The sequence below is a fragment of the Echiichthys vipera genome (assembly GCF_963691815.1).
Source record: "Echiichthys vipera genome assembly, chromosome: 4".
In the NCBI taxonomy this organism is placed as follows: Eukaryota; Metazoa; Chordata; class Actinopteri; order Perciformes; family Trachinidae; genus Echiichthys; species Echiichthys vipera.
The window spans coordinates 8,913,872-8,937,343 of NC_139829.1; the positions used below are offsets into that span (position 1 = coordinate 8,913,872).

General features: G+C 39.6%; 1 protein-coding gene across 3 annotated transcripts in view; it reads right to left on the reverse strand.

The window, feature by feature from the left end:
- The window catches only part of LOC310946242 (phospholipid-transporting ATPase ID-like), a 42,867-nt gene that overhangs the window by 5,004 nt on the left and 14,391 nt on the right, over positions 1-23,472 (reverse strand). Inside the window, exons 4-27 of one of the 3 annotated variants that reach the window (XM_083912668.1) lie at positions 22,438-22,551; positions 21,329-21,427; positions 16,397-16,458; positions 13,435-13,507; positions 11,969-12,039; positions 11,778-11,860; positions 9,843-10,001; positions 9,565-9,653; positions 8,915-9,108; positions 8,634-8,842; positions 7,520-7,563; positions 6,960-7,125; positions 6,616-6,804; positions 6,405-6,520; positions 5,433-5,597; positions 4,981-5,092; positions 4,620-4,725; positions 4,390-4,525; positions 3,072-3,255; positions 2,189-2,412; positions 1,962-2,045; positions 1,599-1,844; positions 1,368-1,506; positions 120-250 (exon numbers count right to left, since the gene is read on the reverse strand). In XM_083912668.1, coding sequence (XP_083768794.1) covers positions 120-250; positions 1,368-1,506; positions 1,599-1,844; positions 1,962-2,045; positions 2,189-2,412; positions 3,072-3,255; positions 4,390-4,525; positions 4,620-4,725; positions 4,981-5,092; positions 5,433-5,597; positions 6,405-6,520; positions 6,616-6,804; positions 6,960-7,125; positions 7,520-7,563; positions 8,634-8,842; positions 8,915-9,108; positions 9,565-9,653; positions 9,843-10,001; positions 11,778-11,860; positions 11,969-12,039; positions 13,435-13,507; positions 16,397-16,458; positions 21,329-21,427; positions 22,438-22,551 — 3,195 coding nt within the window. Of the gene's footprint in view, positions 1-119; positions 251-1,367; positions 1,507-1,598; positions 1,845-1,948; positions 2,046-2,188; positions 2,413-3,071; positions 3,256-4,389; positions 4,526-4,619; positions 4,726-4,980; positions 5,093-5,432; positions 5,598-6,404; positions 6,521-6,615; positions 6,805-6,959; positions 7,126-7,519; positions 7,564-8,633; positions 8,843-8,914; positions 9,109-9,564; positions 9,654-9,842; positions 10,002-11,777; positions 11,861-11,968; positions 12,040-13,434; positions 13,526-16,396; positions 16,459-21,328; positions 21,428-22,437; positions 22,552-23,472 lie in introns of those variants that run through there. The other 2 variants (XM_083912667.1, XM_083912669.1) reach the window with 2 other exon arrangements.

The window sequence follows — 23,472 nt, forward strand, 5'->3', positions numbered from 1 at the left end:
GAGAGGAGAAGCCTCGGGAGGATTTCTTGAAACTCCCCAAAAAATCTAAAAAGGGAAGTTGTGAGTTTTTATGTTTAACTAGTGCAGCTGTATCTTAGTAGGTGCAGTTCCAGCTGTACCTTGTCATTGATGGTGGGGCAGAGCTGAATAAACAGGAAGCGGTAGGTGACCACTGGAAGGACACATAGGATGGAGGTGAGCAGGATCGTCAGCCAAATGTTGGGCTGGTTCAGAGAGTTTCGGGCTGTTCCTGGACACACACACACACACACACACACACACACACACACACACACACACACACACACACACACACACACACACACACACACACACACACACACACACACACACACACACACACACACACACACACACACACACACACACACACACACACACACACACACACACACACACACACACACACACACACACACGGTTTGTATTTGTAAGCTTTTCTATATATTCAGTGATGAATGAGATTCTCAGTCTTCATACCCAAAACTCACTTATTCAATGTTTCTTCTGGATCTCTAATTAGCTTTCTGAACTCTTCCTAATGTCAACACTACATGGTTCAAGGCCGTGGAGACAGTATATTGAAGGGATTGGTGCACACACAACAATGATCCAAGAAAGTTTTGTTATTTGGTGCAGTTGTAAACCAGATGTTTTGCCTGTACAAACAAACCCAACTCAATTCAGACTCTGCATTTGGAAGTATAATTTAACTCATTTGAATGATTAGACTGCTTCCACCTTTACTGTATGCCTTGTATAAAGAATGAACAAAGCTTTTGTTCGTAGCAGACCAGCTCGCTAACCAACACAAAGGTGGAACACAGTATGTATTAAGACTTCTACAGATAATCTGCTTGGAACAATAATGTCTGTCTGATGTGTTTGTCTGCAAAAAACAGAATCATTTACACATTAAAATCCTTAAAAAAGGCATTTACTACTTCAATCTCATAAAAAAATTCCAGATTCTATAATTATGCAAGTTTTGTTCATTTCTAAAAATGTCCGATCCCAGTGTTTGTGAACTGGCAGCTTCAACATTCTACATCACAGTTTTATAACTTTGCACAAAATGGACCAGGATTGACTTTCAAACTAGTTGTGATGTCACAAATCCTGCTCATAGGCCTGCCCCCTTGAAATAAGATTTTTCAGTGGATAAATGTGAAAACATCGTTCTCGTGTCATACGTCATTCTGTACAGTGAAGCTCAAACATCCAACGTTAGGAACAAGAACAAAAAAATTTTGAATGGAGGAGGACTTTAAAGTCAACACACTGAACCTTAGTGCACCGGCCCAATGCTGCACCTGTTTGGTGAGTTGACGAGTTTCACCACCCACCTATGAAAGGGAAGGCTGACGGCAACATGAGAAACATGCCGTTACTGTACATGGTGAACGTGACAGCGAAGTACATGGCCAGACTTCCCGACACAAAGAAAGTGTTCACCGCCGTCCAGTAAGACATCTCCAATCCCAACTACAGACGCAAGGAGAAAGCATTCGTTTTATTCTAAGCCTGACAAACACAAAAGACATGATTATCCAAAAGAAAAAGCTTCCTCCTCGCACCTGAATGGTGACGGCAAAGAGCAGACACGTCTGGGTGAGGAGGGCGAAGGATTGGTAGTCGGCAACGTCCTTCCCATCGTCCCTCACGGTGTCGTGTATGGCGGCGTAGGGGATGAAGAAGAGCACCAAGGAGCTGTAGCAGCTGTGGAGGGCACACTTGAAGAAGGCCTTCTTGCTAAAGTACAGGTTGAGCTGACCGGGAACGTAGAGCTGAGGATGCTGGAAACTCCACACGTCGTTCACATCCTGGTGAGCAGGGAGAGACACAGATATGAAGTCTGTGTTCAGCTTAAACACCTGCGGCTCTATTCTTTGTGTCAAACGTGATCATAAAAAGTTTACATACACACATCAAATAGCTACCTGATCAAACAGACTCATCCCCAGGACAGGTAGTGCTGTGTACACCAGATTGTACAGTGTTATGAACCACTCGTCATACACCGTCTGAAAAGCAAAGTCAAAATAATCCTTTCATAACAGCAACCTTAATTCTCAAATAGCCATTTGCATCTTTCTGTCCTCTAACTGTCATTCCCCCTTCACTGTGCTTTATTTTCCATATTCTCCGCCTTCCTTCAGTCTCTCACCTGCGCAGAGAAGCCGCAGAAGAAGGCGAACCAGAAGTGGACGAAAGTGAAGGTGAAGTTCTTGTAGAAGAAGTAGCGCAGGAACTTGCACATGCGCAGGTAGGACCAGCGGCCGTGCACCAGCAGGAGGCGCTGCAGGAAGCGGAACTGGGCGAAAGAGTAGTCGCTGGACAGCACGGCCTGCATGCCCTCCTGGCCTGAGATGCCCACGCCTATATGAGCCGCTGGGAGGACAAAGAGAAGAAGGATGAAACAGTGTTTCAATAGCGTGTGTATATTTACTTTTTGTGAAGTCACTTTATTCTGGTTTCCGAACATATTAAAGCTGCATTAAACACTTTTTGGCCACTAGGGGACAGAGATACACCAAAACTATCTGAAAGACAGCATTTGTATGTCAAACTATTATAGGTAACATGCTAGCAGCAGACACAGAGCAGTCTGTCATAAAGTTGGAGGATTGTTTCTGTCCTATTGATTAGATCTGCAGATATTTTTTTCCTAAAAAAGCGTGGAAATGTTTCAAACTGTCTTCAGACTGCTTGCTTGTTATATTAACTTTATCCAAAGTTTAACAGAATAAAAGTAGCAAATCCTCACATTTAGGAAGCCGGAAAGCAAATGTTTGCCACTTTTGTTGTCTAAAACAGTTAATCGATTATCAAAATAGCTGCCAAATACCTTAATACTAATCAACTAATCAATAAATCAATTCATCAATTTATCTATTATAAACTGGAGTTGCATCGTGCAGTCTGTGAGAACTTGTATCTGCAATCTTTAGCTTCAACATATATTTTGTGTGTTATAAACACAAATTTCCTATGTAGAACCAAAAAATCCTCTTTCATCCATAAAGCTGCCCTGTTGCCCCCGCCGATACCTTTGATCATGCTGACGTCGTTGGCTCCGTCTCCTATGGCCAGTGTCACCGCCTGCTTGTACTTCTTGACCAGCTCGACCACCTGAGCCTTCTGCAGCGGAGTGACTCTGCAGCAGATCACTGCTTTACACATGCATGCCGTCCTCAGGAACTCCAGCTCCATGCTGCGCTCCAGGGCATATGCCTGAGGGCACATGGGAGGAAATAGGAAAGTGATGAAAGGCAGGAATTATACAAGTTCTGAAAGTATTTAATGTACAGTGTCAGCAACTGCAGATGTCCACATAGCTAAAATACTGATAGGAGGTCATTAAAAAGATATGAGCCTGGAAGCTGCCAGTTCAGGTATTCAGTTAACAAATTAGGCAACAATGGAGCATTATCTTAAGGTTGAATTGACAATGGTTGAGTTACTTTTGCACACTTGATGATCAACAAACACCAAACGTTGTTGCTGTATTTCCTTTCAAGCAATCAAATATGTCAGGAAAAAAAATATCTTTCCACTTTGCTAAAATATCTTCATAAAAATATGCCTGATTTTTCACACAAAATAAAGGGAAGTTTCTAAATGGATCTTTAAAGTCCTACTCCGACACATTCACTCCAGACAAGTATGTAAAAAAATGTTCTGCTATAATTAACCTTTTGTTAAATGTTGTAGAAGGGGCTGAAAGAACATCTACTCTGTCTTCCTCATTGAGAAATTGTGCATCTGGCCTCAGATGGACGGACACAGAGCACGATCTGCCTGAACATGGAGCTAATGTTGGCGATTCTGAACCCGGTGTCAGTCAGAACCAGAATCAGATGAGGAATATGTTGTGCACTAAAAGTGTCGTTAGCATCTTAGCTTGTAACTGTCAGTGGCTGGTTTACTGTCTGTACTGACAGTCCACTCTGAGCTGAAAGGCTTCAGGTTTCTTTGCTGGCGTTCCCCCCATCGAACAGGGTTTCCTTTATTAAACAGCGATTGGTTTATGGATTAGTGACGCTCCAGCTTAAGCTGCCTGGGATATGTTTGAATTTCAGAATTGCAGATAAGTGCACAGACATCTCCTCCTCCTTCAGGAGAGGAATGTGAAAGCAGCTGTCTAGTGACACACTTTGCTCAGATTCATGTCACTATAGTCAATGTCAGACATTGTAGAGGACAGAAAAACTTTTTTGAGTGGATGGGGACTTTAACTTTGAACTTTTTTAAATTTATGCAATATGAAACTATCACTTTTTCGCTGTCAGTTTAATTCATAAGCAACACAAGTCACAGAGGACAGTTACAGCATGCGTTGTAATTTGGTAACTGCTCATGGCCTACCAGGCTGTTTCCGTTGACGACCAGGCCGTACTCTCCATTCACCACCTCGTCTGTGATCACTTTCACACCTTTACCCACAGTCATTTCAGGCAGAAACGCTGAGTCCTCCACTGGTTTCATGGAGGTCCGTGCATTTCTGAAGAAAAAATAAAAATGAAAAAGGAATGGATGCATTGAAACGTTTCTTAAGCAGCTCGGTTTCTCATGTTGAGCCTAAACTTCCCACTGACCTCAGCTCCTGTCTGACATCCTCAGGTGAGTTGGCCGAGATGACGAAGACCTCGTTCATCTCCTCCCGCAGTAAGTTGCACGAGTAGCCAATGTTTTCTGCTGTTTCTAAACCACATCGGTAAGTAGTAAATAACAACACACATGAATTGTAGAACAAAAAGAAAAGTCATCTAAATATTACACAAAGGAAAGATATTTGAGGATGATTCTGCATGATGTTTGTGGTGTGATTCCTACAGGGATGTATCTCTCCTGGTTCAATACAGCTTAAATAACTATTTACTATTGCACATGACAAAACCTCAGAACAAAACAGTTATGTTATATATGTTAAATAATATTATATTTCAAGTTATGAACCTTGCTTGTCACCAGTCAAAACCCAGATTTTGATGTCGGCTTTGGACAGCTGCTCGATGGTCTGAGGCACTCCGTCTTGTAACTTGTCTTCTATGGCTGTTGCTCCAAGCAGCTGCACACACAGTCACACACGCACGCGCACACACACACACACACACACACACACACACACACACACACACACACACACACACACACACACACACACACACACACACACACACACACACACACACACACACACACACACACACACACACACACACACACACACACACACACACACACGCACACGCACGCACGCGCACACGCACATTCATGCGCACACGCACGCACGCGCATACACACACACACACACACATATTTAGATACACAGTCAACAACACCATACAAATGAAGAGAAGTCCAGTCACTGTACAGTTTGAGCTTTACTGAAATGTTATTTTTCCTACCAGGAGATCCTTCTCTATCTCCTCGTAAAGCTCGTCCAGTTTGCCCTCTCGGTCGTCCAGCTCGGTGCTGGCCTCATGGTGGCGCTGTTTCCACTCGTTGAAATACTCCTCATCCAGATCCTTATAGGCAAGCGCCAGAGTCCTCAGGCCCTCCCCTGCAAACTCCTGCAGAAGGGCATGCACATACTTCAATGGATGAACACTACACACACATGACACACATCCTGGAAGAACCAACAGACATGAGCTGATAATATCTGAAGACATAAACAGAAGTCAAACTGTGAAGTGTGAATGTTTGCAACCGAGGCAATAAACTCCCAGACGAGAGAAGACAAACTTTTTATCAGTTGTGTATCGCTTTTATGACGTGAACTAAACAAGAACAGAAATAAATGAAGAGGACATAAATAGAAGAATAAATCAAATGAAGACAATGTGAAAATTCAGACGAGATGGAGAGAGATAAAGCTTATTCCTCTGTAACCTTAGGTGTGTGCACCGTATTTCCTAAGATAGTGACCGTGACCTTTATTTACCCCGATATATTCGATCATCTTTGGATCTGTTTAAGTTACTGCATGAAGCTGTTAATATAAACTCAACACTTTCTGTATTGGTTACAAATGCCTTGTTACCTCAGTTATTGCCACTTCAATCTTATTTGTATAAACTTGAAAGTTCTTTTTCTATGGATCATCATTTTTTTTGTCATATTGCCTCAATCATTTGGGGAAAGTTATTATCATTATTATTATGAAGATCAAGCACACTGAGTCAATTATTTATGCTTCCAGGGCAGGTTTTTGGATGACTCATCTTTGAACATTACAGGCTGGATGCAGCACATGAGAACGGACTTTGCTTCCATAAACACACTTGACACGAGACAAAACAACCAACACACAGACATGCAGCGACAAACATCCAGCCAAAAAAGCCGCCATGAGAATCCTCAGAGATGTCACTGACATTGAGGTGCTCTGTAGTGACGTCCATCAGCTTGCTGCAGGACTGATGCAGCCTCTCGTAGATGATTGTGTCGGCTCCTTTACAGTAGAGGCACAGCTTCCCCTCCGGACTCCGAACTGTACACACAAGGAAAAAGGTGGTGACTTCAATGAGGAATTACACTCATTAGGAGCTTTTATTGCAAACAAGCTGTTGTCAGAGGAGTATATACCTATGACCGACATCCTCTTGCGGACGTTGTTGAAATCTAGGATGGCCAGGAGTTCATAGCTGCGCTGCTGTCCCATTTCCACGATGGAAACACTGTCTGGTGTACGTGAGCGGAAGACAAAGCCAAAGTTTCTGGCTGCTGTGACCAGTGCTCCCTCATCTGGAGACTGGGCCTGGTAGAAAAGTTCACCTGAAGGAACAACAGGGTCTTTATTTGTCAGTGGAGGAGCTCGTCATTACCAATCACTGTTTTGCTTTGGAAAACAATATTTGCATGAATCTATAAAAAGACTGAGGCTGTGTTTTACTCTCTCACTCATACCGCTTCACCAAACACTTCCTCACCTTCTTTCTTCTCCTCGGCCATGACGGTGTGGCAGAGGGCCAGCAGTCTGAAGAAAGCGTGGACCTCTGGGTTCTCCAGCTTCACCGCCTCCACCAGGGCGTGGTCGTGGAACACGAAGCGGGGGTCAGCCAGCACGTTGAAGGAGAAGTCCACTGGTTCTGTATGCTGTTTAGACAGAGACAGAGAGAGACAAGATAACAGTTGGTAACCAATCTTCAGTTCATTTATTGATAAGTGCCTATTATTTTGTGGTTAGCATCTGTAGTATTGAATAAATTCATTGGATATAAAGTAACTCTGTGGTTCAGGAGGTAGAGCAGGTCATCCACTAATCAGTGGTTTAAGTGAATTTGATCCCTGGTTCCTCCAGTTCGCATTTCAAATTGTCCATCGGTTTGTGAAAGGGTGAATGAGGCATGTCTTAAAAAGATGCCTTGTAAATGCCACGTAAGCATAAGTAAGTCCATTTACCTGTTGTAAACACTCATGAAAACACACGAACAAATGACCTAATTTGTCATTTAGATATGAGGATAGCTGAATTTAAAGTCCGACTCACCTCAGTGATTTCCAGTCTTTGACCGGTGTAGTCGTACACATCCCCTGAAAAGAAGAGAAAGAAAGAACATTAGCAAAAACACAAATGAACCGCAAGAAACACACAATGAGAAATGAATGACTCACTGCTTCTTATTGTGAGGATAAACCACACACACACACACACACACACACACACACACACACACACACACACACACACACACACACACACACACACACACACACACACACACACACACACACACACACACACACACACACACACACACACACACACACACACACACACACACACACACACACACACACACACACACACACACACACACAATCTAAAGGTGACTTTTCTGTTCGTGCCCCTCAGGTGTTGAATGACCGGCCAAAGGACACACTGACTTAGTTTAAAAATTCACCATTTTAGACAACATTTTTTAAATTGATTTTTACTGATCCTTTGTAATCTTTTGTTGTATTTTATCATATTATTTTATTTATCGTTTACTTGTCTTTTTAAGTTGTAAAAATAACTTTGTCAGTTGTTTTGAAAAGCTCTTTACTGTAGCATTATTATCATTATATGCCTTAAAATTTAAATTATACCATTTTATAATATTTGATTTCATCTCCTGTGTAAAGCCTTTGTTGTTGTTATTGGATGTTCACTGCAGCAGTCCAGTAACTTGTAGCTCTGCCAATATTGTTCTGTTTAAAAAAAGGATGAAGACTATAAGTCACTGCAGTGTTCTGTCAGGATAAAGCAAAGAAGTATGCTAGCCTCTAGGCTCATTCATACAGTTTAAACAGTGAGGTGAAAGTTAGAAGCAAGCAGTCTGATGTAGGGGTCTGCAGCAGCCTGGTGTTGTACTCAGGCGATTTAATGAAGGTAGACACAGTGGGCGTCGTGCGTAATGCCACTGCTCTCTGGTACGACGCTGGCATTTCATTATCTGCTTCCATCATGTGATTTGCATGGATTGAAACTTTCTGTAGCCTTCATGTAAATATTTAAAAAGTCTCTTCTGTTGCTGATGCGTGTGAGGTTCATGGAGCCAGAAACTAACGCAATTATAGAAAATAGTTTCAGAGCGACGGGTAAATGTCTTGAATCTTACCGTACGATTTGCCGTTGATGGAGCACTTGTTGAAGGTCATGATATTCTGGGTGAGTGTCCCCGTTTTGTCACTGAAAACGTACTTGATCTGGCCAAGCTCCTCGTTCAGCGTGGTGGTGCGAGCCTCGGCAGGGGTGTCGCTCCGTCCGTAGTACATCTTCCTGTCCCAGTCGATGTAGAAGCTGTTCCCTAGCCGAATGATCTCCACACTGCCGAAGGATGGAAGTAAGAACCCAGAAGTTCTGTGTCTAATTGAATAAATCCCACACACACGTTGTTACCTAACATAGAGCGAGATGGGCACTACGGTGTTGAGGATGATGACGTAGGACCAGAATGTGAGGAAGGCAGAGAAGGCGGCATCATTGCCATCTTGTCTGGGCAGGAAGACCGTGAACTTTGAGCCTTCGTTCAGCTCCCAGAAGCAGTTTCCTATTGCCAGGATGGTGCACATGAAGGCCAGGAAACCAAAAATCTGCATGGAAAGTTTTTGGAAAGAAATTCAAAGGGTGGTCTTTCAAAAGGACCGGACATCTGAACTCACTATCGCTTTCCAGATTTGATCCCGGATAAGGTGTATACATGCACGAATACTCCAGTTACTGAAGGACTTATCTAGGTCTGTTAAGCGGGGTATGAAAACTTTGGGGTAAGGTGTTTACATGACTTTTGAGAAACAGGGTAATTGCTTTAACCCGAATATAATCTGTGTCACAGCCTGCTCTCTCCTCATCCCAATAACTTCACCTCCCAGTACACCCAATACAATATGTTTTTGTGGTGTGATGTGGACATTACCTTTGATGTTCACTTACTAATAGTTTCACAACACTGATTTTTAGAGCTGAAAATGAACTGCTACTGTAAATTATCAACACCTCTAATTACTAAATAATGAACTGTCCTGCGACCAGATCATTTGAGGACTCACACAAAGGACTAAGTCATTCATCAGTCGGTCTATGCTGGTCCTCTTGAACGTGCTCTTCCCACAGTTTTGCATCAGCTTCGTCTCTGGACCTGCAAAAAAAGGGAACAGAAACAAAGAAGACGTTAAATGATCCCACATCCTTCTTCTTAGTTTTGAAGTGAAATGAGAGTCAAATAAGACTTTGCCCTTTAGATTTGTTTTTCATATCTCTCGTAATATAGTTCAGTTCCATGATAGTTCCCTATTATAATACGTGGCCATGAGAAATTCTTCCCCACCTCCAAACAGCACCAGTCCAAAGCACCACTCGGTGTTCCTCAGGGTGCAGCCTCGCAGCAGGATCTTCTCGTTGTCCAGCGGGTATTTCTGACCAGCGAAGGTTAGCGTTCCTGTGAAGCGGTCGAGGCGGTTGTTGGGTGGTTCACAGCGTACATCGCCTTAAGGGGGGAGGTGAAAGAGCAGGTTTGAGGTTGTGCTCAGAATGATATGAACTATTAAGAGCCGAGAAGTAGAAAACTGATGCCTGTGTGTCTTTGAGTCTCTGTGTTGCAACCCGTTCCCAGGACAGATCAGGTGATGGTTATAGTCCCAATAGGCATTCACAAGGATTTCCACATTTCCAAGACATTTCATGAGTTTTTCTTAAGAAGATATAGACTTGTTGCAAGTTCGCAGATTGACTGACACATGGCAGCCAAAATGAAAAGAGACTGTTGGGCGTGGAGTCTTTGAAGTCTCATACAGTGCAGTTTATCCTGCCAACAAGTTGAATTTCAACAACTAATGATTATTTTCCTAAGCGATTAATCTGCTAAATACTTTCCTAATTAATTGTTTGGTCTATAAAATGCCCATCCAAGTTCCTCAAATTCCAAAGGAGAAGTCTTTAAATGTCTTGTTCTGTCAGTCCGAAACACATAAATATTCAGTTTTATGATATAAAAACCTGTTTTTTTCCTCCATATGTGAGGCAGAGAACAGATTTTTTGTGATTTTTGCACAAAAAACATACTTTGACGATTAATCAATTATCAAAACAGTTGGCAATGATTTTTTAATGTTTAATCGAATAGTTGACTAATCGTTCAGACTGTCCTCATTCGCTGTGTGCACATAGAACTTGAAAAGGAATTCACTGTAATTTGTGTGTAATATCAACGTATTTATCACAGACTCTAGAAAGTGCGTCTGAAGCAAAGAAGGAACTCGGGTGACGTAGTATAAGGGCGCTAAGGTAAGAGCCGGTGGAAGGGTCCCAAAATACAGGACTTTTTGCAGCTACTACAAGTTTTTTATAGGTCGTAAGTAGAATCTCACTGCTACTTCATTGAGAGAGTGAATGAAATCTACATCATCAAATTAACATTTAAATATTTTTTTTGTTTATCTTGGCATGCTTTACTTTGTATATATGCTCTCTTTGCTGTTTTGCTTCAACATGCAAGCAGTTGAACACAATACTATTTAAGACATCGCAGCTTCACCAGGTAACAGAGGAGGCCTTTTACCAAAAACCAGTAGCCTTGCTAAAGCGACGACTTGGTCTGGGAATCACCCATTCATTTTTCCGTATTTGAGCCGTGGTTTACAATTGCCCAGAGCCATTAATTGGGTGCTACGAGTATCTGTATGTAGTTCATAGCCAATCGTATCAATTATACCAGATGATGTTTGTAGAGCAACAGAAATACAAGGAGGGAGAAGACGATGGGTCATTGATTCATGTGTACACGATGGCGTTGAGCGACTATTGCAGTTTTTGCAAGACAAACATGAGAGAAGAAGGTAGCGTAATATACGGACACTCAGCAGACATGTTTTATCGAAAGAACACAGAGATGCGATCCGTAGATGTAAACAAACAACAAGCTACAGTGTGTCGCATAGACGTCTCGCCGTCCCGCCGCCCCTTTCTGTTCTGTGATTGGTTCCCTCACTGAGGGAACGGATCTATGGAATCCAGGCTGCCAAGCAGGGCAAAATGAAAACGCATGCAAGGCAGCATGGGTATACCCAGGCTAAGAAACCAGGATACTGTTATCCAAACTTCTGAACACACTTTGTTAGTACAGAACATGGCGACCTGAAGTGGTGAGAAATCAAGACACAGCTGCACACAGGTGATCAGGAACATGGATACTGTGCGTGCTTTTATACTCTGCATGCTTGGGAATTTTAAAAAAAACCATCTGGCTCTTCTGCAGGAGTCTTACCGTTGAAGTCTGCCAGTTTTTCGCTGTCTTCTCCCAGGTCTCCTGTCACAGGCAGGGCCTGTCTCACCTTTAGGTTAGTCTCTCTAAAGAAAAGAATGCAGAGTGAGGAAAGAGATAAAGCAGTACTAAAATGAGAGACCCTTTGATGCATTATTTGTACAAGATCACATAAAAAAAGAATAGAGACTAACCCATCCAGCTCTGCTGTCTCGATGTACACCAAGTTGAGTGGTTCGCTGCTGGAGAGCAACAGGAGGTCGGCCTGAAATTACGGAAGGATTCATCAGTGAAATATGTTGTTTGGGTTTTCTGACAAACAAAACATCAATTTTCACATTAATCACACTATTGGAACAATGTCCAACATATCTAGGCTGCATTAATCAGTGTGATCTGTTAACAGTGATTTAATAACACAGATTTACAGAAATATCCAAGGCTACACAGGAGGGGATTACTGTAACTTAACACCAGTCAAAACAGACTTTGCTGTCACTGACAACTTTGTGAGTTTCATGCATTTCAAAGGTCTCCATCAGGCAAACGTGCTGCTTCACTTTCTTTACATACTAAAAATGCAAAAGACTTCCCCACTACATAAAAACATGTTTTTAAAAGAGCCAGACTGATATCTTTGTTGGCTGATATTGGCCTATCAAACATATATATATATACATATATATATATATATATATATATATATATATATATATATATATATATATATATATATATATATATATGTATATATATATATATATATATATATATATATATATATATGTATATGTATATGTATATGTACATATATATATATATGTATATATATATATATATATATATATATATATATATGTATATGTATATGTACATATATATACACATATATATATATATATACATATATATATATATATATATATATATATATATATATTTATATATATACATATATATATATATATTGGTTTTGGTGTATATGTTTTCCAATATGAAAACTTTGTTTACAGAACATATGAGGCTGAACATGATTGATGATTTCTATTTCATTTCTAAAATTGTATGTACAATGTATAATAATGTTATATATTCTTTTATAAATGTATTTTTGTTTAAGAAAGCAACATTTTGAGTACCTTTGCAGAGTCACAGCTGTGCAAAATCCACATAGAAAAGATCGATTTTCATTCAAAAAATATCTCCCTCTCAAATCAGCACAACCTCCGTGTAAATAGAAACAGAATGTGATGATTTGCAAAACATTGAAACCCCATATTTAGTTGAAAATAACACAAATATATTTCATTAAATGCCATTTTGAATTTGAAGCTTAACTTGCAAGAGGTTAGTAACATGATTGGGTATAAAGAAGAGCAAAAGTCTGTCTGAAGTAATGACGGGAACTGATGGTCTCCTCAGGTCATGATAAAAACTGTTACATTTTTCTGTTTCAGCAAATCAAATGTTGTCGTGCCATTTTTTTTTTAAATCTATGGGGGGTTTCAATGATTTGCAAATCATGTATTTATTTATATTTTACCCAGATTGTTTCTTTTTTTTGTGTGTGTGTGTGTGTGTGTGTGTGTGTGTGTGTGTGTGTGTGTGTGTGTGTGTGTGGGGGGGGGGGGTTGTATATATTTCCACCATTTCTACTCACAGTGACAAACTGGTTGTTTTCCAGCTTGATGATGTCTCCCACCTGGACGTCCATCCATTTCTCGCTCCGCAGCCTGAGAACAGGAAACAGGCTGCTAAGTATGATGTTTGGACTTTGGACAGTAGAGTTCAGAGAAAAGCTTTTCTCTTCCCCAGTCAGAATACAAACTGTCCATAAATAAGCACTGAACACCAAGGTCAACCTTAGATTAGTTCCCTTTCCTCCACTGCAGTTTCCTGTATTATCTGCTTGGCTGCAGCACAGATATTTGATGCTTTTCAGTTTTTTTTTCATTTCATGCCTCAGTTTGTGCTGAAACTTCAAATTCGAGAATAAGACAATGTTTACTTTAACCTCTCTCTGGTTTTGGATGTTTGCAATAAACATGAGCTTATGGGTATTTTATCAATATGACAAATGAATGAATATTTTTTTCTCCATTACATCATCGACTTTAATATGAGGCGTTTAACTTCATGATTTTTTTTACACAGAAAGAATTACGCTTAACAAGTACTGAATGCTCAGTTTAACATTAGTACTCAGTAGATTTTAAATTAGCCCCCTTTATGTCTCAGTAGATTTTTGCTCAAGTTATTTCAATTTTCCCGAGTTAAAATTTCATATCTGTAACATATTTTGGGGCTTTTTTCCCACAATTGTATTGAAAAATGTTGGGTTTTTGACAGTTGGTGAGCCAAATAAGTAACTTCATAGACACTTTCAGGATCAGTTACATTTTTGTCATTTGTTTTCACCTCTTATAGGATATTTGATTAATAGAGTGAAAAGTATTTCGTATCAAATATAAGAAAAAATGCCCCACCTTAACTCTTCTGCAATTATTTTTTACTCTGTCACACCAAAGCCTGCATCCATCATCATCAATAATATTCACATTCAGTCTTTGCTGGGAATACAAGCAGCTTTATCATAAGTCATATTTAAAATTTTAGATGAAAACAAAATCTCTTGTAATGAATATAACTCCACATCGTGGGAAACAATGTTTGAACTCCAAATCATCTTACATATATAACATAACAAAAGTAGTCATAAAGTCAACAGGAAGAAAACAGACACTTTTTCCTGTGAAGCCATAAACAGTGGGCAGCAACAAGAGCAAACCCAGAAGGAAAAACAGGCATCACACATCCATGCAAATATTTTTATCCAGTGCACCAAACCTATCTAAATATATACAGATGGTGCATTGAGTGTAAACGTTGGGATCTTACTGTACACACTTATATCTCACTTACATCTGGTTTCAACTTCTCTCCCTTTTAAAATCACCTCAGACTGGGCTGACTATCTGATTATGGAGGACACTGAGGTGATGGGCTTGGTATTTTTTCTACTGATTTGGGGATTTTAACAACCTGAGGACGAGTTTACATTCTACAAATATAACATTACACTCATTTAGCAGATGCTTTTTATCCAAAGTGAATCCCAATAAGTGCATTCAATCAACCACGTTAGTACAACCCCAAAAATAGCAAGAATCCTGCAAGCGTGCGACTTCAGCGAATATTCTTTAAGTGCTACAATTAGAAACAATAAGGGATGGAGAGAGTCTATTATTCTCATTTTCTATGTTCCTCTAATGTAATGAGGGAGTAGGAAGCTGTTTGGCAGTAGCAGTAGCAGTGTAGTGGACGGTATGCAGCATATGGTTTGATCATGTCCTATTAAAAACAAAGCATAAAATACATTTAAATGAAATTTAAAAAAGTATTTATCTAGCAACATTTAAAATAGCCATTAAACATTCACTTAAATAGATAAGCATATAACTTTAATAATAAAGAGATCAAATAAGACAAGCCCACTGGATATTTTTAACCTTTCTTGTATATTTTTAGTGTATATTCCTGTATTTTGAACCATCTTTGTGTTCCTCGTGTGCCACAAAACCTCAACTCTGGTACAGCCATCAGGAAGCAGCTGCAGGATGGTGGGGAGTGCATGTTTTGTATCCTGTTGACCTGAGGTCTGCTTTTTGAAATATGTGAGGTATGCTTGATTTGTATGCGGGACCTGACAGGCATATGGGCTTTATTCAATCCAGAAGGCCTTTACACACTGGGGGCATGCTGAATAAGGAGCATGAAAATGCCAGTATACATGCAAGTATTCATACCAGTGATGTGCCTGGCCTGTTGGATCAACTCCACAGTTATGCAGTATTGTGAATGGTAAGATTGGAAGTGTGGATCTGACATGCACTGCCTTTGTCAGGGTTTAAAGGAGTACAGTTTGCTGTCATGAATGGGACTACTGTGCTTCTGAGTTGTATTATAACAAAAAAAAACCTTGCCTTATTGCAGCATAGTATTCACGTTCTGTGTAAAAGTACCAAGCGTCAACTCTGGGTCTGAGAAATTAAGCCAACGCAGAAGTCCAAAAAACCTGCAGCTCATCAAAAAAGAGCAAATCCCCATAGAGCTCCCTGTAAAGAAATAACTTTACAGCAGAAAAATTGGTTTCGGTCTCTATAGCTAATTTCACTATTCCTGTCAACTGTATGGGGGAAGAGTCACGATGGGTCAACGAAGAGTCACGATGCTGCCAAGGTGGCGATGGTTGGAGCCACCGGGAGCCACCCACTTTGAGTTTCATTTTGGCTCTTCAGAAACCTATGGGTGACGCCATGGAGACTACGTCCGTTATTAATACAGTCTACGGAAAGTACTCGTGATAAAAACTATAGAGTGTAAAGGCCCTTAGAGCTGAAACAAGCAAATACTATGACTTTATGGATATTTTTGGAACTTCCATGTTATAAAACTATAGGAAACCCAACAAGGTTCACTGAGGAACACCCACCTGTGCAGAACAGTTAAAAAGGACCCTGATGGGGCCTCTATAAATACACCAAAAACAACATGTAGCTACTTGAAACTTTGGCTATATTTGCACAGGTATATTTCCAATGACTCATATGAACAAAACTTACTTTCGGTCAATAAGGACCTGAACTTTTCTGTTGTTGACCTGATTGTCGCTCCTGTGGCGATTCTGGAAAAAAAGACACACAATGAAACACCACTGAGTCATAAAAGGTCACAAGTCACAACATTATACCACTGAATTACTGATTAGTTCTGACGGAAACTCCCATGAAACTTATCAGTCAAGAACTATCATGTTGTGTTGTAATGTTTGTGGGAGGAAATATGATGTTTAAGGAACCCAAATTTGACCTTTGACCTTTTCTGAAACCTCTATTTTCCTTCTAACCACTCAAGAGTCAGTGCATTCATTTGGTTTCCATTACCTGTAATTACCAACACAACTTTTAAATGAGGGTGTGTGCTTCATCATCACTCTTTTCCTAAGCAATTTTAATGCTATACCCCTAACAGAAAAGTCTACTGCTTCATCCTAATACTGCCCTACAAGGCAATAGTGCAGTAACGAAAATATTTCAAGCACAAAAAGGCTTAAAAGTTTGTTTACTGTCCCAACAAATGAATAGTTGGCACATTAACAATGGAATATGGTTTACTACCGTAATTTCCGGACTATAAGCCGCTACTTTTTTCCCTCGTTCTGGTCCCTGCGGCTTATTCAACGGTGCGGCTTTTCTACGGCTTACGGTAACCAGGGGCGCGCACTACCGAGGATGCGCGAGACCGAGGCAGACATCTGGCGCCAGGTAACGAGAGCAAAACAAAGAGTTTGCGCGAAGGAAGTGTTCATACAAACACCCTCAACATGGAAAACAAACGGAGAAGTGCATATGATGCTGCTTTTAAGTTAAAGGCAATCGATCTGGCTGTCAAAGAAGGAAATAGAGCTGCTGCACGTACCCTTGACATCAATGAATGGCTGGTTATTTTGATAACGTAAACGGCCGCGGGACTGCACTTTTACTGCCGTGTTACAGGCGAGCACTTTGTATTACTTTGCACCGTTGTATTATTTGTACTCTGCACGAATGCTGTTCGCCATGTCAAAGATGTGAAAGTTTGATTGAATGATTGAAAGATTTATTATTAATAAATGGGACGCTTTGCGTTCCCAAACAGTCATCTCTGTCCCGACAATCCCCTCCGTGGTAGCAGGAACCCCTATATACTACGGTAATTACACATCAAAACGCCTGCGGCTTATAGTCGGGTGCGGCTTTTATATGGAGCAATCTGTATTTTACCCTAAATTTAGCTGGTTCGGCTTATAGTCAGGTGCGCTTTATAGTCCGGAAATTACGGTAGTTTGCCATTTAATCACTTTTAAATCCTAACCTCCGTACTTTATGGCCAAAAATTGTGCAGAAAGCATGTTTTTAGTGATTGTGTAGTGACTGCATTAGGTGTTTTAGGGTAGCATAGTGTAATTACTGCTTAATATACTATTTTTAAATAATTGAAATTTTAAAAAGTCAGATATTACAAAGAGTAGTGTGTTGCACAAAAGTTGTTGTTCCCAATAAGCAGAAAGCGCAGTTGGAAATCTCTGAACTTTTCAGAAAAGCGCTAGGGTCGTCACTTTCGTTCCTGAAACAAGACAAGACAGACAAAGACAGAAAAGCCCCTTTGTGGAAGCAGAACTTTTGAACACTGATGTTGTTTGTTAGTAAATGCTGTGCTTTTATGTTGCATCACTGTATGTGTTGCAAGCTTGTTGTTAGCTTTGTAGTCAACCCTCTTAATGTAGCATTGAACTAGCTACCTAGCCAATGTTACCTGCAGATTAGAATCCCCAGCGCCTTTATGACAGAAAAAAACTCTATGTGGACACAAACCCTAGTCAGATTTCTGGCTTTGTCAAACAGCAATGGATGTGAAACAAAAAAAAACAAACAGATGTTAAATACATATAAAAAGGAAGTTAAAATACAGTAGGACTAACTTCCTGTGTCAAACCCAGTTGGGTGTTTGTCCAGGGTTTAGGCTCTACTTTCTGGCAGGTCAAACATTTTCTGTTTTCACTTTTGACATTATTTTTAACTGATTTTTAGGAAATCTGATTGACTGAAAGGCTTCAAGTAAAGGAACAACCAATTAACATGGTGGATAGTATGTATCAGGGAGTGCCGAGATTTATTACAATCTCTGGATCTCTAACTCACCATTTTGTTTTACACTCAAAAGTGAATTGACCTGCCTTATGTAAACACCGCCTTGGTATCTTCTTATTCACAAAGCACTTCTTAGTCCTTTCCTATTTATGTTCTCTTTTCAATTTACATCATGGAATGGTCACAAAACATCCTAAAGTCAAAACTGAACTTTCTACAGACTGATCCCAAGCTTTAAAACCAAGCTCCCACCACAGCAACTTCCTGGTTGATCCAAAGAGGAAATGCCAAAAACTGCAGTTCTCCGCGTGTCTACTAGGAGTTGTTTGCACAATAGAGGAATTTCTCAAAAACACCCATGTTATACAGGCCGTTTTCACAGCATAATTAAACATATTTAAGACCTGATAAAAACAACAACAATCTAGTCTGTGTGTTTAGGTCATATCTCCATGAAAACACTGAGGGGGTGATTTTTTTTGTAGCAGGCTAGTTTTTATTTTATTGGAGGTTAAAGTTTATGAATAATTAGGGGCGTGGTCTCTTGAGTGACATTTAGCCTCTGGCCCTCACTTCTCCTCAGAGGTAAACGTCAGCCAGATGGACGTATCTCTCTCCCCCCAACGTCACATACATGCCCTTTTTTGGTCAGAGGAAATGAGGCTGAGTCTAAGTCCAACAAGAGGACTCCCATAGTTGAGTACGATTGGATCAAGTTGAGAGAACGGGCCTTGACGGAGATGCTACGTCCATTTTTTTTACAGTCTATGGGACAAATTGCTTAAATGAAGGCTAAATCCCTTAAAACTAAAAATGCGATGCATAAGTGTACCAGTTGTGACTACTTCCACTAAAGACAGATGTTTGGTTTCTGAAAAAGTAAAAAGTAATGTACAAAGGAAAAGGAGAAGCCACAAAATAAACACCTTTGTGTAGTATTAATGAATCTTTCCTCATTTTTCTTATCGTCTTGTGGCTCCTAATAGTTATCTATCCACCACTTAATTACATGATAATTGTGTCTGATTGATGTTCTAATGGAAATTTAGGCTTGATCCAAATCAAATATAACAATTATATTGTAAGGATAAAATAAATTAATTTGTACAATTTAAGAGATGCAAAAAACTCTACTAAATTCCCATATTACTACAGTTTAGGAGGAAGAAGCTTATATATAAAAAAAATTTCCTTTCACAGTAGTTTTTCCAACACTGGCGACTGTTATTTCAGCGTTTGTTTTGCAAGGTCATTCACCTCGCCATACATGGTCAGCCTGGAGCTGCTGTGTACCTGCTAAGATCAACTCAAGCCTGAACAACAGTGTGACTTCACTAAAAGGAACAGATGGGTACCCGGCAACGAGGACCGCTCAACAAAAAGACTCTTGTTCGCTTCCTTCTGCTAATGTTTAACCCATGACTTATATCCTCCTGGTGATTTGGCATCAGGGTATTGGGTGACCCACACACATGGCTGAAACAAAAAGTAAATTTCCTTTCAGTGTTAGAGGTACATTTTCGTTCTGTTTTGGTTCCCAATGATAGAAAGAAACAAAACAGTTTGTTAATCATTAACAATAAAAAGTCGACTTCCTGATGAGGTAGAGGTCATATGGGGGTATGAACTTTTGTTATTGTGACATCATTTTTAAGGAGGACTACATGACAACATTTTCACAAATCTGTGAAAAAATCATAATACCTCAAAGAGCCTCCTTTTGTTGTGTACTGATGTTCAAATTTTAGGTTTCTATTTGCCAAGGTTGCCAGGTTAAAATGTGCTTGGATCAAAACCTGATCAAACAAAGACAACGTCGCCGGGACAACCTTAACTTGAGGTTGGGGCAGACTGATAAATGTTTGCATGAGATCATGAGTGTTAAGTCTTTTGTACGACTGCAGATGTTAGTGAAAGAGTTTTGTTCCCACAGTTAGAGAGAGATAAAGGGTTATTATCAGCTACATGAGATAACATGAAATAAAACACAGTACTGCGTCTGTTTGAAAAAGAAATGCACCGATACAGGACATGCAACAAGAATGTATTTAAAAACTATGTATCACAACGGAAATTTGATGGAAATTCCTCCCTGATTAGTTGTCAAATATGTTATTACATTACATGACAATTAGATGACGCTTTTGTGTACGTACAGCTTACAGCTTTACTTACCCACTATACAGGACAATACCTAATGACTAAATAGGTCAAATGAGTCAGTTTCTTATTTTTTAAGCATTTTCTGATTGTTTCCCTTCATGGTTTCAGTCTTGGAAGCTAACAACAACTGATTAAAGTTAGATTAAGCCCACGCTCAGCTCATGGTTAAAATAAACCAGTCTTGACTGTTGGTTAAGAGGCAGAATCTAAACCAAAGTCTTAAGCATTGTTAGCACAGTCCTCCACCCTGAGACATTTTGGGTATGTCTAACAACATTACTTTACATCTACCTTTGCCACTGAAAGAGTACAGTCTTTATTCCCATGACCTGAAAAAGATCTTTGTCAGGAAATTGTAAACATACTGTACGTCCTTTTAAGCCAGCGGTTCCCGAACAGAGGGTTTTTTTTTTCTTCCTGACTCAGAGACATGCTCCTCAAACTCCATACAACCTCTACTGTGTAACAGGAACAATTTAGGAATCACCATTTAAAGCCAACCAAACCAACTATTACATTTTTCAGGCAATAATAGTCTCTACTCAGATTTTTAAAGGACCGTACAATTCCACACACTTCCCATTAATAAACTTTCTACATTTTAGGATAATTGCACTTGGAAGAGTTCTGGGTTCATCTTCTTAAATCAAAAGTGGTAAAATCTGTTAAAGGTGAAATGGTACACAAAACACATTTGCTTACGATATCGTCAGTCGCATCCTTAGCAGCGGTGACTGTCAGCACGAGGACCAGAGGCACGACTGTGGTGAACCAGGACAGAGAGGAGATCTGAGGAATTACCTGAAGAGCACACAAACACACAGACAACTATCTTTAGTTCACCTTAGTTTAGCTTCATTTTTGCATATAATAGCTAGAGAAAACTGAAGAAACATGGGGAATCCAAACTGTGTGGCGACAGAAGGGACATGTGCATTTCCAGGTTGTTTCCAGTTGTTTTTATTAAATGTACAATAACGATCTAACAGGATTGCATTAGCCATGGTCAGGAGTTCTCAACCCTGAAAAGTTCTGATGTATAAATAGGCGACACGGACATTTCTGTTAGACAAAAAACATATGAAACTGTTCAATATTATCCATTTAAAACTTCTGCTGTGCTCCAGTTCCTACAGCAGAGAAGTCAAAGTAGACGAGCTCTGTGGTGCAACATCATGACTGTTTTGCAAACGATGAGGCAATATCCTGTACTGGATATTACACTTCCTTAATCTCAACCCACTTGATTCATCCATTTCCTGTTTAGTGAACACTCAGCTTCACTGTGAGAACGAGTGATTGTGGATTGTGAAGTGTTGGATTGCAAAGGTGTGTGACAGAGATTTTTTCACAATGCAACTCGTCAACCATCTTTGATGTTAGGAATCATTTCACTTTGATCTAAAAGGTAGCCTGTGTGGTTTTCCTATATATTATAATATTTTTTTTACATTTAGTCTCCCAATAAATACCATTCCTCAGGGATTTAGTGTGTCGCTAAGGTTTAACATACATGTGAGCTCAACGCAACTTTGAATTATCAATATATCAGTGTTTTTACAGCAATTTATGTTGCATTTTCACCACTTTAATCTCAACTTTCATTTGATGTTACTTTATTCTTCTACTCCACTACATTTCTATTTATTTTGATAGCTTAAGTTACTTTGTAGATTCAAATTAATGAAACAGATATAAACCAACTAATACATGATGATGTAGTGTTATAGATTAAGATATCCAGCAGTATACAGTTGTTAAATTAGCTCCATCTTCATCCAACAGCTTCAACATTAAAGTGTTTTCCTCACCTGGAGCACCAGCAGAAACAGGAAGTAGGCGTTAGCGATCCTCTGGAACTGCTCAAACAGGTTAAGAGGAAGGAAGGTGAAGAGGTTGTACTTGGAGGTCTTGATGGCGTTCGTCTGTTAGAAGTGTAAAAGGAGGGAGAAATGAGAGAAAGATAAGATTTAGTATTAAATCGATTGAGGGTTGATGTTAAGATACACATGTTGTAGAAAATATATAAGTGTTCTTTGGATTGAATATATTACAGGAACACACACATTACATTTGTGTGGTTAACATGCTGAATATGTTTTGTCTATGAAAGTTTCTCACAGAAAAAAGCATATTCAGCAAAGGTCAAACAACCATCAAAACAGGAAACAAAAAAATCATGTACAACATACTATATGACTTGTCCTTGCTGCCATTATTGTAAAAGTTAAATTCTCATAATACATTTTACAGTTAAATTAGTTATTTTCTTTGTTTTCTCAAGGTAGGAGACCCATTCAATGTATGGATTCATTCATTAGTAAGGGAAGCTGTATTTTGAAGTTGTTATACATAAGAACTCAAGATTTTTTTTAAAAATAACTCTTTGAATCAATCTCCTTTATTTGGTGTTCAATGTAAAATATTTAGCAGAAATTACCTTTTCAAGCAGACCAGGTCAAAAATGTGTTTCCTTTTCTTTCAGCATTAAAATAGCAAAAGTTATAGGCTACGTACATTACATAAAACATTTTCTGATAGCACTACAAACAAACCAAACACAATAACAGGGTTGCTGTGGATTTAAACTGGCCACAAACAAAAAAACGGCAGTGGAAAAATACACATACTGGTACTCTACATGTCCAGTCAGTTGCGTGCAGCTTGTGTCAATCTATAAACCTTCATTATGGAAATCTGGCTCTGTGCGTCCGGGATGATAAGACAGAAGCATGGTGTGTAATCACATTCATAGCTTAAACAAATGTTTGCCAACGTTTGTGGTCTTTTGGATATTCAAAAGGGCAAAAACATCACGTAACAGACTGACAACCCTATTGAATGTG